General features: G+C 42.1%; 1 protein-coding gene across 1 annotated transcript; it reads right to left on the bottom strand.

The window, feature by feature from the left end:
• Positions 1–6,446: 6,446 nt before the first annotated feature.
• On the bottom strand, positions 6,447–13,018 carry LOC131919946 (beta-defensin 109-like). Its single transcript, XM_059274376.1, has 2 exons — positions 12,815–13,018; positions 6,447–6,743 (listed from the first exon to the last, which is right to left on the bottom strand). The coding sequence occupies exons 1-2, from the start codon at positions 12,870–12,872 to the stop codon at positions 6,538–6,540; spliced, it is 264 nt and encodes an 87-aa protein (XP_059130359.1). The 5' UTR covers positions 12,873–13,018; the 3' UTR covers positions 6,447–6,537.
• Positions 13,019–16,179: the final 3,161 nt, after the last annotated feature.

The raw sequence follows: 16,179 nt of genomic DNA, 5'->3' as shown, positions 1-16,179 counted from the left end.
CAAGAGAGTGCCTGAGCTGACCTGCTCTGGTGATCGGATGGCCAAACACCCTAACTGTCATGATAGAACTCTTATCTAGTGACTGATGGAAGCAGATGCAGAGATCCATGGCTGGGTCCCAGGCGGAGCTCCAGGAGTCCAATCGATGAGAGAGAGGAGGGATTATATGAGCAAGAGATATCGAGACCATGATTGGAAAAAGTACAGAGACAACTAGCCAAACTAGCGGAAACACATGAACTGTGGACCAATAGCTGAGGAGCCCCCATGGAACTGGACTGGGCCCTCTGGATAAGTGAGACAGTTGATTAGCTTGAACTGTTTAGGAGGCCCCCAGGCAGTGGAGCCGGGACCTGTCCGAAGTGCATGAGCTAGCTTTTTAGAACCTAGGGCCTATGGTGAGACACTTTGCACAGCCTTGGTGCAGGGAGGAGGGGCTTGGGCCTGCCTCAACTGAATCTACCAGGCTCTGCTGACTCCCCAGGGGAGACCTTGCCTTGGAAGGGGTGTGAATGGGGGGGTGCCTTAGCAGGGAAGGCTGGGAGGTGGGAGGAGGGAGGACAGGGGAATCTGTGGTTGATATGTAAAATGAATAGAAAATCTTCTAATAAAAAATTGTTTTGCCAGGCGGTGGTGGCGCACGCCTTTAATCCCAGCACTTGGGAAGCAGAGGCAGGCAGATCTTTGTGAGTTCGAGGCCAGCCTGGACTACAGAGCGAGATCCAGGAAAGGTGCAAAGCTACACAGAGAAACCCTGTCTCGAAAAACAAAAAAAACAAACAAACAAAAAAAAATTAAAAAAATTCCAACTTTTAAGAGTCACCACTGTCTTTAAAAATTGAAATGCTTTAAAAATCCAGTCTCTTTAAAGTATCCAAAGTGTCTCTAAAAATTCAAAGTCTCTTAACTGTGGGCTCCTATGAAATAAAAAATAAATTACATACTTCTTACGCCAAGATGGAAGAACCAGCACAGTTACAGTCGCACAGTTACAGTCACACAGCTACAGTCGAAGCAAAGCAAAACAGAACTCCAACAATGCTAATTACTGTAGCTCAGTGTCCCACTTCTGGAATTCACGCATCGTCTTCTGGGAGCCCAAGGCCTTGGACTGCTCCACCTCTCTGGCTCTGCCGTCCACAGCACATATAACTCATCACATAGGCTTAGGGCCTCTCCACACCACAGCTGCCGCTGTTCTTTGAGGCTCTTCAATGGTACTGGCATCTCCAAAATGCTGGGGTTTTCACTGCGGCCTTAACCAGTAACTTCTCCTGTGCTCTCTTCAGGGACTCTGACCCGGCCAGGTGGTACTAACTAAGTCTCAACTTCTCTCTATGTTCCCTGCAATCCTGGGCTTCCAACTGAGGCTGCACCTTCACTAATGGCCTCTCACAGTGCCAAGCCTTAGCTGATCTCCATGACCCCTTCATGCCTTCAAAATCAGTACCACCTGGGGAACTCTCACATGTTACCAATTTCAGATGCCAGCCAGAGACAGCCTTGGCCCATTCTGGACCATGGCTTCTGCATGCCGACCATGAGGAATTAACTCCCAGAAGATTTCACTCCTATGATGCTGGAATCTTCTTAATCACAGCTGACTCTTCGGCCTCAGTGAGCAGAAGACAGATCCTTAATTCAAAATATCACATGAGAGGCCCCAGTAGAGTCTTTAAAGGCCTCTCAAGTCTCTCTCTGAAACTTCACAACCAGGCCTCCATCGTCTGCTCTGCTCCCAGCTTTAATCTTCCAAATTCCCACAAGAGCTCATTAAGCTCTGAACACACAGCAGCTTTTCAAGCGCAGAGTTCTAAAATCCTTCACAATCCTCCCATGACAACTTGGTCAGGTCTGCCATGGCATTAATTTACTCTCCGGTACCAATTTCTGTCCTAGTATCACTTTCTGTGGTTGTGATAAAGATCATGACTAAAAGCAACTTTACCAGGGAGGAAAGAGTCTATTGTCCCCCCTCACAGGTTACAGACTCTCGTAAAGAGGAACCTGGGCATAGAAACTGAAGCAGAGGCCGTGGAGGAACACTGTTTGCTGGCTGGCTAGCCTGGACTTGCTCACCATTTTTATACCACACAGGGTCATTTCCCCAGTACACTACGACACTGCCCCCAGTGGCCTTGGCCCTCCCATCTCAATCATATTTAATAAACCACCCTACAGAATTAACCACAGGAAATGTGATGGCCTCAATCTCTCAATTGACATTCCTCTTCCACAATGATTCTAGAGTGTGTGAAGTTGACAAAAACCAACCAGAACATTTCAAAAAAGAAATTTATTTAAAAGCAATTCTTTATGTATATACATATATAATATATAATATATTACCATTTATTAATGACAAAGCAAATTTATATACTGAGATGGATGTGCTTGTTTATTTTTACATGAAGAATTAAATCTTGGCTGAATGTTTGATATTATAGGACACATACCATCTCTTGCTAACTACTTGCTGTCCTAGGAGCATTCTCAGGGCTACTGTCATCAGGGAGGCTGCATGATGTGTGGTATGGACACTCATGTGACCCAGAGTCTCCTCCACTCCAGGGATGTCATCCAGCACTCACTCAACTTGATTGCCTTCCTTCACAAGCACAAGCAGAAAGATGCTCATGTGTTTCTGATATTCAGCTTGAATGCCATGCGTGCATCCTGCCTCGAGGGAGCAAGCACTAGGGACCCGGCCTCTAAGGGCAGCACACTGATCTGCGAGATATTTGGGAGCTCCTGGAGATCTCAGATCTGAGATCTCCTCTGCCTTCAAGCACCTTCGACTCCTTCCTAAATCTCCACTTGGATATCAAAGCGGCTCCGAGTGTGAACGAAGCCTTGGAGAAGTTAGCAAAGGCTAAAAAGCTGTGTGCAGAAAATGCTATCTTTGCCGCAGCTGTCAGGAAATGATGCTGCTTCCAAGACCCTGTCTGTGCAAAGCGCCTTCTGTTGGTGTTGAATGGCTTCTTAGACTTCCCGGTGACAAAGTGTCAGGGGAGTGAGGTACCTTGAGTACCTTGACCTGCAGCCATCCATGTCGTGTGACTTGTCCCAGAGGACATTACTTCCGTTTTGTCAAAGCTGGTAATGGCCGGTGGTATAAGACGGATGATTTTAAGGTGGCCAGGTGTGATGTGACTTCTGTCCTGAGGGAGCCTGCCTGTGTGCTCTTCGCCGTCCAGCAGACTGATCTCAAAAAGGACAGTGTCACTGCGCCGGTAGGCAGAGTAAACAAGGCTCTTGGCCCCTGAATATCAGGTTGAGAAAACCCAGCAGAGAAAGATCAACGGAGGATCTCGCATGGAAACTGCAGAGCCACAGGGACACCCGGAGAATACAGCGACCGAAGAAATCTCCTCGGATCGCTGGAAAGCCCTCCAGGAACACAGCAGCCCGAAGCCTGTGCTGAATCTCACTGAAACCGCTCTGCCAGCCAACACAGATTCACCAGTGCAGACAGAGAGGGCACTCGGGGAAGGGCTGTCCTGATAAGGAGAATTACCCTTGTTGCAATTCCGCCAGGCTCCTGTCTGCTGGGGGTTAGGGGGTGGGGTCAGGGAGGGAGACTAAGAACAAGGGCGGGGGTCCTGGCTGTTCACTAGCTCTCATTCCTCCAGCTGACACCCTGAGAAACAGAGGGGATACCCTTGGAGCAGGAACTGGATTCGCCCACCAGGCAGGACAGACTGTCTCACCCTTCAGGTGGTCTCCACTCGTCTGCTGTGGACTTGCCTGCCCCCCGCTGAGCCCCGAGAATGACAATTTGAATGTAGAAGAAACTGCTCAGGGTCTTGATGAAAGTTAAACCCTAGAAAGCGCCAGGATTCTTGGGAGCAGTCTGCAGCGCCCTCTGCTGGAGTTCATCGGCTTTGAGCAGGGTAGACTTACCGCCCACAAGCTTTTGATTCAGGATTTCGATTCAGCCAATGACGCGTTTGCCAAATCCAGGTTTGATAAATATTTCCTGTAAAATTTTTCTCTTGAATTTGCTGTATAGAACACATTATAGGGATTTTTTTTTGATTCATTGTACTTGAAATGCAATTCTTTTGACCAAATAAATTCCGCTACTTGACTGCCGGTTTTAGATTTTTGCGGTGAATGCAAACTGATCCTGGCCTCATAGATGTTTTCCCATGGTTTTCTTTAGATAGGTATACTTCTGAGACATGAATTACAATGAGTGAAAAGTTTACCTGTTAGAAATAATGTGAAGAAAGGCAAGAGGATTCGAGTTTTGCTTTAAAGAATGTCTGTCCTGGAATAGCAGGGCACAGGCACTCTGATGCTATGAAGGGGAAGTGGGGAAAAGTGGGTGTAGGAGAGGAAAGAGGAAGAGTGTTCGAAGATGCTGGCCGTGAGGGGGCAGCTAGAGAGACAGCGCTGAGATTAAGAGCACTGACCAAACGAGAGAGCCAACACGGTTAGCGCAGGTGTAGGTGACCATGGGAGAACTGTCCCCATTTCCCATCTGGCAGACCAGCCCTACAGATGCCCAGGCCCAGGGTTATGACCCGCAGACCCGAAGTTACAGGGTCTCCACAACACAGGCGGCAGCTGGATGTCCAGGAAGATTCCTAGTGTAGTCCCAGCATCGAACATGTAATGTTGACCGGGGGCCTCAAACCAGACCAATGAACACTTTCAGGTAGAGATATATATATGGTCAAAGGAGTATATGGAGTAACTTGTTTGGTCACACTGCAGCTTCCATAACGAAAGTTTTAATTCCTTCCCTTTTAAAAATGTTCTCATTTTATTCTCTTCCCTTTTTTCTCTTGAATTTTTTTTTATTTGGGGGGGGGATTGGTGTGCAGTGGCAGAGAGCAGATGCGAAGGGACAAGGAATGAATGGGATCAAGATACATGATGTTAAAAACACATAAAATAAATTTAAAAGAAAAAGGACCCAGATCTGATTTTCAGCACCCACACTGCCCCTCACAACTTTCTGTAACTCCAGTTCCAGGGCATCAACTACCTCTTCTGGCCTCTGCAGGCACTGGACACACATGATGGATGCATGGACATACACACAGACAATAACCCACACACATAAAAATCAATCAATCAATCAATCAATCAATCAATCAATCAATCAAGTAATTAATAGCCGGGGGGAGTCCTTTACAAATCCCCTTCTGCATTGAGGCCTGAGCCAGAGGGAAGGTGTTGTTACATTCAGCTAAGGTAAATGAGACCTTGTGGTGAGACACAGTCAGAGGGAGGAGGCTGTATCAGGAAGGGGCACCGACAGCCTGTGCCTACAGCACTTTACCAGATTTACAGTAAATTGGTTAGTTCTTGGGTGGGAAAACTGTTTGTCTGGGTAAGAGTAAGGTGTACATAATCTGTAAATGACCATGCCATGTGTTCAGAGGACCAAAACATCAAACTGTGAGCTTTGAACTTCTACTTTTGAAGGATTTAAAAAGTAAAAATTTAAAATAAAAAATGAGTTAAAAATTTAAATTAATCAATAGAAGTTTGATTTTTCTATTGATTAATTTAAAATTTCTATTTCTATTGATTAATGAAGCTGGAAGGTTTTTTTTTAGCATCTTCTATTAGTTTTCAGCCTCTCTCTCTCTCTCTCTCTCTCTCTCTCTCTCTCTCTCTCTCCTCCTCCTCCTCCTCCTCCTCCTCTCTTCATCCTCTCTGTTGTCTTTTCTGCTTTCCTATGTTTCTGATTAATTCTTATACACTTGACGTCTTCATGTATTCTACCAAATCATTTTCTCCTGGCCTTACTCCAGTCCTCTCCCCTCTCCCTAGTGATCTCTTTCTCTCCATTCTGATATGATCTGGAAACCCTCCATGTCCTGTCTTTTAATTTATTTGTTCCGTTTGTGCAGATTTAACGATGTCTTATATCTTCATTGTTGCCAGTTGTTAATCTATTGAGTTTCGATTATCGTTGGAAAAAACATTTTAAATTAAAAAAAAAAAAGGTATTGGTTTTTCCAGATAAGGTTTCTCGGCATAGTCCCAGGTATCCTGGATCTCCCTCTGTAGACCAGGCTGGCCTCAAATTTACCGAGATCCGCCTGCCTCTGCCTCCCGAGTGCTGGGATTAAAGGCGTGTGCCACAACTGCCCAGCCTGGAAACAGGATTTAAAAAAAAATTGTTCTTATTTTTATTTTATGGTTATTTGTATTTAGCCTGCATGTATGTATTTGTAACTTGTGTATGTCTGGTACCTGTGAAGTCAGAAGAGAGTGTTGGATCCCCTGGAACTGGAGTTAGAGATGGTTATGAGCCAACCTGTGGGTGCTAGGAAACTGAACACAGCTTCTCCAGGAGAGTAACCATTTCTCCAGCTCAAAGGGAGTTTCTCATATTTAAATACTTTGCTTAAATTTGGAAATGTCATAAAGAAATGATATCTGAGCATATTTGAAATTTATATTTAGTTTTATTGGCAAGCTGACTAGAATCTGGTTAAAGAGCTGGAAGCGTTCAGTGTGAAGATTCTATTGCTTTGGGGGCACAAGCCTCTCCGAGTGGTGTTCACCATGGCTTTATTTGATCTTGCTCTTGAGGGGTTCTTGGTAGTCTGAAAAGATAATTGGTGTCGGGATTGGTACAAGAACCCACCACATCCTGCAGCATTTCCATTTTCTTCGGCAAGCACCGATTTCATCTTCTATGACTTTGCAAACGTCTCGTCTGCAAATGCCCTCCAGATGGAGACAGTGTTTCTCAGAAGCACCAAAGCCACTTCTAACTGCAGAGAAGAAACCAGGGAGCAGTTAGCCCAGTGTGTGAATGCCAAAGCATCAACGACCTTGCATGGGAGGACATCATAATTCTGGGCTGAGTACCTCTTTCTGTGAGGAAAGGGAGCCAGATCAAAGATCCCCTTAGCAGCTCCTCCACATTGACCCTCTCTCCCCTTCTCCTAACAGCTCACTTATCCACAGTTTTCTCCTTGATTTCCTTATAAATATGTGAAAAGTCTAGATAAAGCTTCAGATGTTACTTTGTTAAATATCAGACTGAAATGAGAAGGACAGAGACAAAATAGATGCCCGAAGTATACTGATGTCTTCATGGCTTTACTCCTTTATATAAAACGTCAACACATTCTTGCTATTCACTCACCAAACACTTTTCTTTATAATAATAGAACAGTACAAATGACATAAAGAGTCCCTTATTTACACAGTGGTTACAATTGATTGGGAAATCTAACCATACAAAAAACAAAAACAAACAAACAAACCATGGAGTAATGAGGTGATTCAAAAAGTGGCAAATGTTTCAGACAAAATAATACAGTAATGAATCAGATGTAGCCTGGGGGATAGAGCTGGTAAGATGGACATAGACCGCTTTCTGAGGTCATGAAAACAATAAGCAATTATCCCAGTCAAAGTACAAAGAACACACAGGACAGCGAGGACTGAATCCCCAGACTAAGACTTGGATGGATGGAGCAGATCAGAATAAGTCAGGTGAGATTAAACACAGGATTAAGCTTGTACCAGGCTTATGGACCACGGTAAGGGTGAAGATTCACATCTCTAATGTGTGGTTGCCAGACCTGATCCTGATCTCCCTTCATGACACTTATGGCAGCTGTCTCAATGTTTACTGTTCTCACTTTTTCTTGCCTTCTTTCCCTCCCTCCCTTTTGAGAGGGCAGAATCAAGGTTTCATAGGAAAACAGTGTAAGGTAGTCAGTTATGGTGCTAGTCTATGCTAAGCTAATATTCCTATTTTATTATTTTTAATTGATACATGCATATAATGCTATACAGCATGAGGTTGTATATTATTAGTCCATATTGTGGAATCACTGTTTCCATTGGGTGAGGCTGTCTGTGTGTTGGAGCTGGTGTCTGCGGAACTGATATACACTGGGAGAAAGTTAACTCCTTATACCAGTGACTATAGATTTTACATTTCAGGTAGACTTTGACCACTGGTGTACATTTGACACTGGCCACAGTGACTCTAGGATCCGGTGCATGAGTGAGTTCACTATGGTGACTGACTTAGTAACTGGTGCAGAGGTGCTGTGGGATGTCTTTCTGTATGCTGTGAATATGTGTTGCTCTGATTGGTTGATTAATAAAGCTATATTGGCCTATGGCAAGGTAGCTTAGAGGCAGACAGGAAACATAAGCAGATAGACAGGAAGAAGAAAAGAGAGGAGAGAGAGGCCAGCCTGCCACCTAAGGAACAACATGCCAGCAAATCAGTAAAGCCATGGAACATGTGGCAAAACATAGATTAATAGAAATTAGTTAATTTAAGATATAAGAGCTAGCTAGCAAGAAGCTTGAGCCATAGGTCATCCAGTTCATAATTAATATAAGCCTCTGTGTGTTTACTTGGGTCTGAGTGGCTGCGGGACCAGGCAGAACACAGGAAAACCTCTGACTACACATAGGCATGTGCAGAGAGCTGTTAGTTCATGGACTCTGCTTGTGAAGAAGCTCAGTAGATGAATGGCTCAGTATTCGAGGAGTGAGTATAGGTAGCAAGAAAAAGAGCTGGGTTCTGGTATTGGGCCCAGCTGGAATGTTTGCAACACTGATGATCAAAGACATGATCCTGGTAGGAGAGTTGGTAGCTCCAGTCTTGGAGTGAAACCATGGTGCCTACTTCTTTGTAGAGGTGGCTAAGGTAAGCACCATCTCCCTGTTTCCATATCCCTGGGAGAATTGGTTACTGGTTACCCCAATGGCAGGAGATCCCAGTGTCCTCTGCAGAGCAGGCTGCTTGAGGACCACAGGTGTAGCTGATAATGGTAATGTCTGCTTTTCATTTTCATTCGTATCCATCTCTTCCAGTCTTTGGATGCCAATCTCACAGAAACCCGTTCTGTGTGAATAATAAGATTTTCTTTTCCTTTTTTCTCCACTATGCTCCTGGGCATCCTTAAATGGCCCTGGAGCCCTCACAGGATACTTTGCTTAAACAATTGTTGTAAGTATCGCGTGTGTGAGAGTGGGATGGAAGCCAGTATCTCCTACTCTTCCATCTTCATGGAATCACTGCTCCAAGCTAAAATTCTGGTCTTTCAGTTTCCTCATGTTTTGTTTGACTTGGAAGAAAGAAGGAGGAGTTGCTTTTTCTCTCCATGTTTTGTCCTGAACTATCTACTTCAGGGGTTAAGTGTATCTTAGTCATAGACTACCAGTTTTCTGTGCATGTTGTGTGTCGGGGTGGCATAGAAAACAACATGAAAATACTATAGATGAGAGAAAGAATAGGCAATCATGAAGAATATAAACTACAGATGGAAAATGTGGAAAAAGCAAACAAAACGTTAATGACAAATTATATAATGGTGACAGGAGAATTTGTGAAGAAAGAGACATATTTAAATTATTTACCCAGACAACAGCACTGAAACCAAAGACTGACATAACTATGGCAAATCACAAAAGGAAAGCATAAGAGGGTCAATATTTCCAGGGGTTTTCAATAATAAGTCATGTAGAAACACAACCCCAGTCAATCAAGACAGAACTTTAGGAGATACTCTATAAATGCCATTTAATTATAAACATAAAAAAGAAAAACCAAATAAAAGGTAGCAAATACTCTGAGACATAATTTATAACATGGGCCCAGCAAAAGTGAAGGTAAATATAAGTGTGCTCGTAAAAGAAATGTCAAAAAAGTATCTATCTATTGTTGTAGAATTGGGTTCTCAGAAATTCCACCTTCCAAGAAAAAAAATTAAGTAGGGGCCTAAAAAGGTGGGTCAACATTAAAAGCATTGGCTGCTCCTCCCAAAGACCTGGATTAGGTTCCCAGCACCCATGTGGTAGCTCATAACCATCTGTAACTCCAGTTCCAGAGGATTCAATGCCCTCTTCTGGCCTCCATGGGTACTGCATGCACATGGTGTTCCAACAAATGCAGGCAAACCCTCAGACATATAAAATAAAAATAAACACATCTTTTAATAAAATTGAAATGTTTTACCAAGTCATCTGCAAAAAAGAAAACACTAAAGAATGCTTATGGAGGAAACAATGTAATGTAGACCGTCTTCAGAGCTGAGTTCAGATTCTGTGTTAATACCACTAAATTGATTATATTAACAAGTGTTCTCCGACATTTGTAGATCTGGAAAGAGCAGAAATAAGTGCTACTCAGTTTGGGATATACAAAGTTACAAAAGCAATTGTTCTCTTCCTAAGAAAGAGCACAAGTTGGACAGTGCTTTTAAAATAGATCCTGGGGTTTAGAGCTCACTGCAGGAGCTGAGGACTTAGTGGAAACTGACTGAGCTTTGTCCAGCTAAGGGGAAGAGACTGGCAGGTGTTTTCATATGTGGTTGATTGGCAGGAGAAAGAAGCAGCTCCTGTTGGTAGGAATGAGAAGAGAGTCCTAAATTTCAAACGAACATCTGAAGGTAGAGGGTGATGTGTTTTTTGTTGTTGTTTTGTTTTTGTTTGGCTTTTTTTTTTTTCAATACAGGGTTTCTCTATGTAACAGCCTTGACTGTCCTAGAACTGGCTCTGTAGACCAGGCTGGCCTCAAACTCACAGAGATCAGCCTTCCTCTGCCCCCCAAGTGCTGGGATTAAAGACATGCGCTATAACCGCCTCGCTACAAAACTAATTTTATGGTTGAGGGGAGTCACCACAACATGAGGAACTGTATTAAAGGGTTGCAGCATTAGGAAGGTTGAGAACCACTGTTCTAGAGAGTATTCATAAGATACATAGGGCAACTCCATGTGGTGGGCATGCAGGGGCTATTCCAATTTGAGGTCTTAATGGGAGACTACTAAGACCTTACTTGGAGTCTCAAATCACAACCTCCACCCCTATAAAGGGAACATGGGGGCTGAGGGAAAAAACTCCTCTCTCTTTAGTTACAAACAGGCACATAGACAGACTGGTAAGGTTTGATGAGAGCAGAAGACAGGACACACTATGGGTATGAGGCACCTGGTGCCCGAAATAGCCTGAGAGACAGGAACTCCAACAGAGCCTCTTTGTACATTGGATCGTTCATTCCAAGACTGGAGTTCTAAAGAAAAGTTCAAGGGAGACTAGCTAAGTCCTTTAACAAGTGAATGGCTGTGGACTAGAGGAGAGGACTGGGCACTGAGTCCTGGGGCTCCCCTCCAGGAAGAATCACCGAAAAAGGTGAGGAAGCAGCGACGGAAACTGAGGAGGAGCCATCCATGAGGTAGACCGAGAATCAAGTGAAGCTTCCCTTCTGGAACATTCGGGTGAATATTATAAAGAGGGGAGGGGCTGACTTTGGAAAAGTCTGTTAACAATGATAAGTGGCCGGTTGGGCCAACAGCAAGGTGATTATTAATGCCTTCTGTGGGGAGGAAGAGAAAGCTTTTTTTAAATGAGTGGGTAAAAACAAAAGCAATTTCAATAGCAGAGTGGGAGGCTTAGGGAGAATGTTGATGAGGATAGGTTTAAGAGAGAATAAAAAAGGATGATTTCAAGAGCAAGAATACAGATCGTGATTTTTAAGGCGTTTTCCACAAAATGGAACAGGAAAAGCAAAGACAGTTTTGTTTTTAAGATCAGATAAAGATTCAAGTATTTGTATCTTAACGGTGATAACCCAGTAGGAATATGATTAATGTAAAATCACTGATATAATGAACTGCAGCAGAAAGATCCCCAAATACACAAGAGGAGGTGGATATATTACACACATTTATAATAAATCTTCTAGTTTTTCTTTGAGTGTTAGAAACACTTATTGTGAAATAGCTGTTTTAAGTATGTTCTAATCTTTTCTCGATCCATGTTACTAGATTACTATGAAGTATGCTATTCTTTCAATAAACACCTTTTCTGTCTTGTTGATCTTTTGTTTCCTTTCTTGTATTTGTTAGCTCCTTTCTGATTTATTCTTTGGATTTATCATGATATCTCTTCTAACATCCCTATAATGCATGTTCAGCCTACTAAATTTTTGAAGTCGTTTGCCATTCCTTACATCCATCCTTACGTTTCCAATTACTGCATATGAACCCATTCCACACTAAGTCATTGCAACATTGTGTCTTTGTTTATTATTAGTCTGTAGTTGTCCCCCTTCTCATCCCATGGTCTATTTTGCGAAGCATTTTTCATGGATAACAACTTTTACAAAGCGTATTACTTAGGGTGTTGTTGGTTTATATTTTGACCCATTTTACAAAGCCAATAAGCTCCCTTGCTAACTTCCTATTGGCCGACAGGGACTCTGACTTTTCACTTGTTTGGAAATAATAATTGCTTGGTAGGTTTGTCTCCCCTGCCCCCCAACCTCCTACCTCCATCAAATTTCTAGGTCTTTGCCGGGCGGTGGTGGCGCACGCCTTTAATCCCAGCACTTGGGAGGCAGAGCCAGGCGGATCTCTGTGAGTTCGAGGCCAGCCTGGGCTACCAAGTGAGTTCCAGGAAAGGCGCAAAGCTACACAGAGAAACCCTGTCTTGAAAAACCAAAAAAAAAAAAAAAAAAAAAAAAAATTTCTAGGTCTTTGTGACCCTCTCCCTGATGAAATTCCATCCTTCTCTTCTGACAGAGTAGATGTCATCATGGATGTTCCTGCCAGTGTCCTAGAAGATCTAGTCATCTACAGAGAACTCCCCATGCCTTGTAAGGAGCCCAGAGACACAAGGAAAGGATATAGTACAATGTGATTGCAGTTGGCACTTGGGTTAATGGCAATGGATGTCTATTTTACTCTGACATAATCTTAGTGGAGCTGTTGATATTGGTTTCTGAACCTGTGAAATTAATTAATTTCTGACCTACCAGAGAGACTTTTAAACTGAAGACCTTCCCCTCTATAATTAGCCATCAACTTACCTGGAGGTAAGAGGGCCAAAAGGAAGAGGAGAGTATGGAGGAGCAGATGGAATCTCATGGCTGAAAGGTCCGTGATGTGATGATGTAGAGATCTGGTGAAATCTGAGGTCTTGGAGTATGGCAGATGCAGAGCTTTTATGATGGCCCTAGGTCTGTGGTTTGTTCTTGGCTAGCAGAGCCTAACCAAAAGAGAATAACTCATTCTCCCACATCAAATCTTCAGGCACACAAAAGGACATAAATGTGGCAATAACTTGATGAGTGAGAAAACAGTAGACCCAAGGTAGCCAATATAGTCACTGAGGGAAAGAACAAAGTCAAAAAACAAACAATACCTAACTTCAATACTTACTGTAATATAAATTCACAATAATCAAGATGTATCACAAAATAGCACATGCATGCATCAATAGAAGAAGATGAAAGTCCCAGAATTAGACTTAGAAAAAAATGGTTACTTTTTTGACAGAAACCAAAGGTAACTCAGTGGGGAAAAAATACATTTCTCAACAAATAGTGCTACAGCAAAACCTGAAACCCACGTTTAGAACTATGTATCTAAGTACATACCTTATAACTGTCACAAAAATTAAACTAAGATAAATGGCATTGCTCAACATAAAACACAGAGTGGTGTGGTGCCTAGAAAATAATGTTGGAAAATATCTAGGTGACCTACAATTTAATGCTGACTTTTTAAAAAATAAAATCTCAAAAGCATGACTTATAAAAGATAAAATTGACATCTTAGAGTTCATTAAAATTAACAACTTTTCTTATGTAAAAGACATTCTTAGGAAGATGTGAGGAGAAAGGATACTGGGAGGAAAGCCTTTATAAAATACCTAATAAAATTCTGGTATCCAAACTACACAAACAATGCCTACAAATTGGTAAGAAAGCAAGAAACACAAAATCAGATCAAAAGAATGAAGAGGAATCTTGCCAGAGATGGGCAGTAAGTAAATCTGCTAAAAATAAAAGGGAAAGAAAACTCACCCAGCATCATACTTTATTGCAATTGTGATATTAAAGAAGAATCCCATTACGGACCAAATGACCCAAACCTGTAACACTAGCCCTATTGGATATCAGAAATGGTGTGAAGAAAGAGGAATTTTCACTCATTATAGGACACCAGTACAACTTTGCCATTAAGTAAAAGTGATTAGCAAAATTTATTTTTACCATGTTAATCCTTGGAATCTATCCAAATAGGAAGTTTTATACCCATACAAAACCTGCACATGAACTATAATTAATAGCAACTTTTTATAACTGTTCAAAATTTAAAAAGCTAACAAGGTATTTTCTAATATACATCCTGATACAGGGAGCATTTAGAGTCCAGTGAGACATGACTAAAAAAGAACCACTCCAGGACATATTATAATTAAAATAACAAAAATTCAAGACAAAGGAGAAAATTTAAAGGTTTGAAGAAGAAAATCCAAGTCACAGATAAAGACAAACTGATCATAAACAAAACCTAGTTTCTCACCGGAAGCTAAAAAACTCCAGAGGACATGGAATGATGTGCTTCAAGCTCTGCTAGAAGATGACAGCCAAGCTAAAATACTGTACCCTTCAAAACTGAATGAGAAGTACAGACTTTCCAAAAGACGCACAAACTAAGAAATTTTTAAGCACTAGACTAGCATCACATAAAATACTGGGAGAAATCTAGACCCAAAAGAAAAATAAGATGACCACCACCATGAGTTCAAGAGAGAGTATCACTAGAAGACTAGTCAAGCAAATGGGAATTGGGAAGAAGCCACAAATGACTGAGTAAAACGCCAAAACTCCAAGATGAATGAAAGAAAAAGAAATGAACATAACTAAAAAAAAAGAAGAAAAAGAAGAAAAAAGACTTAAAAATAGCAGAACCTAGTACATATCTTTTAATAATAACTTTGAATATAAATGGTCTTAATTCTCTAATTAAAAGATGTAAAATGATTGATTTGGCCTAGGTGTCTGAATACTTTGTCCCTAGTTGGTGGCGCTGATTGGGGAGAGGGTGGGAAGTATAGCCCTACTTGAATAAGTATGCCACTGGGGAGCGAACTTTGAGAGTTTTAAAGCCTTGGGCCGCTTCCAGTTCACTCTCCCTGCTCCCAGTGCTTGTAATTGAAGATGTGAGCACTCAGATTCTTGCTCCTGCCATGAGCCTTGCTGCTGTGCCTCCCCACAGTGATGTATTTTTATGTCTCCAGAACTCTTCCGTCTACAGATAAGTCACTTCTGCTTATGGTGTATCATCGAAGCAAAGAGAAGTAACTAGTACAATGTCTATCAGTGGATGAATGGATAAAGAAAACGTAATTTAGAGAGACAACGGTGTGCTACCAGCCATAAAGAAGAATGAAGTCATGTCATTTAAAGGCAAATGATGGAACTTGAGATGCTCGTGTTGGAGGAGCCAAGCCAAGCTCACTCAGGAAGATCGTGATCCCATGTATTCTTTCACATGGCTTCTAAAGGCTAACTAAGTTAGAAGTGGAGAGGTGGCCCCACCTTAGGAGTATTTACCACACTTGCAAAGGACCCCAGCTTAGTTCCCAGAACTTATATCAAATGGCTCATAACCGCCTGTAACTCCAACTTCTGGTGATTGGACATCCTCTGGCACCCACATGTACGTACACACACACACACACACACACACACACACACACACTAATAATAATAATAATAATAATAATAATAATAATAATAATAAGTCATTTAAAGCACAAATAAATTAAATTAAATAAATAGATAAGACTTGGAGATACAAAAAGTCCTGTTATGAAAAAGAAAGAGAGCTGGAGTGATGGGAGAGAAAGTGGAGGCAGTGAATATGAGCAAAGTATGTTTCTGCATGGATTTCTCACCATTATTCTGTACAGCTAAAATGTACTTTAGAAACAAAACAACAAAATCTTCTGAAAGAATAAGCTTTACCCAAAGAGAAGTGTGGCTTTGCCCTGGGTTACTAGAGGAATTCTGGAATGTTCCCCCTGAGAGGAATATCTTTCTTTTTCTGGGGCCTTAATACAAGATAGTCTGTGTGTTTTAGGATAAGATTTGGGAACATTGTGTTTGGTTCTCACATCCGGAAAAACTAGAGACTCGACAGTTAGTCCAAACCTCAAGCAGCTGATGGAGGTAAAGGTCATCAGCGTAGGCAGGCTGTGGCTGGGGGTCAACAAAGAGCAGGAGCCCAGACACCTGAGCTTCCTGCCCGTGAGAACACAACAGCTGCTTTTCCATGTTGTGAGAAGGGCCACGCATCTTTAAAGATGTCATAGGTCTAATGTTCAGAATGCTTCCAGATGTTCTTCCTGAACACTGTGCTTTCGCTTCATCCTGGGGTTTAA

Source organism: Peromyscus eremicus, chromosome 9 (assembly GCF_949786415.1).
Source record: "Peromyscus eremicus chromosome 9, PerEre_H2_v1, whole genome shotgun sequence".
Taxonomy (NCBI): Eukaryota; Metazoa; Chordata; class Mammalia; order Rodentia; family Cricetidae; genus Peromyscus; species Peromyscus eremicus.
This window is presented reverse-complemented; position numbering and strand designations above follow the sequence as displayed.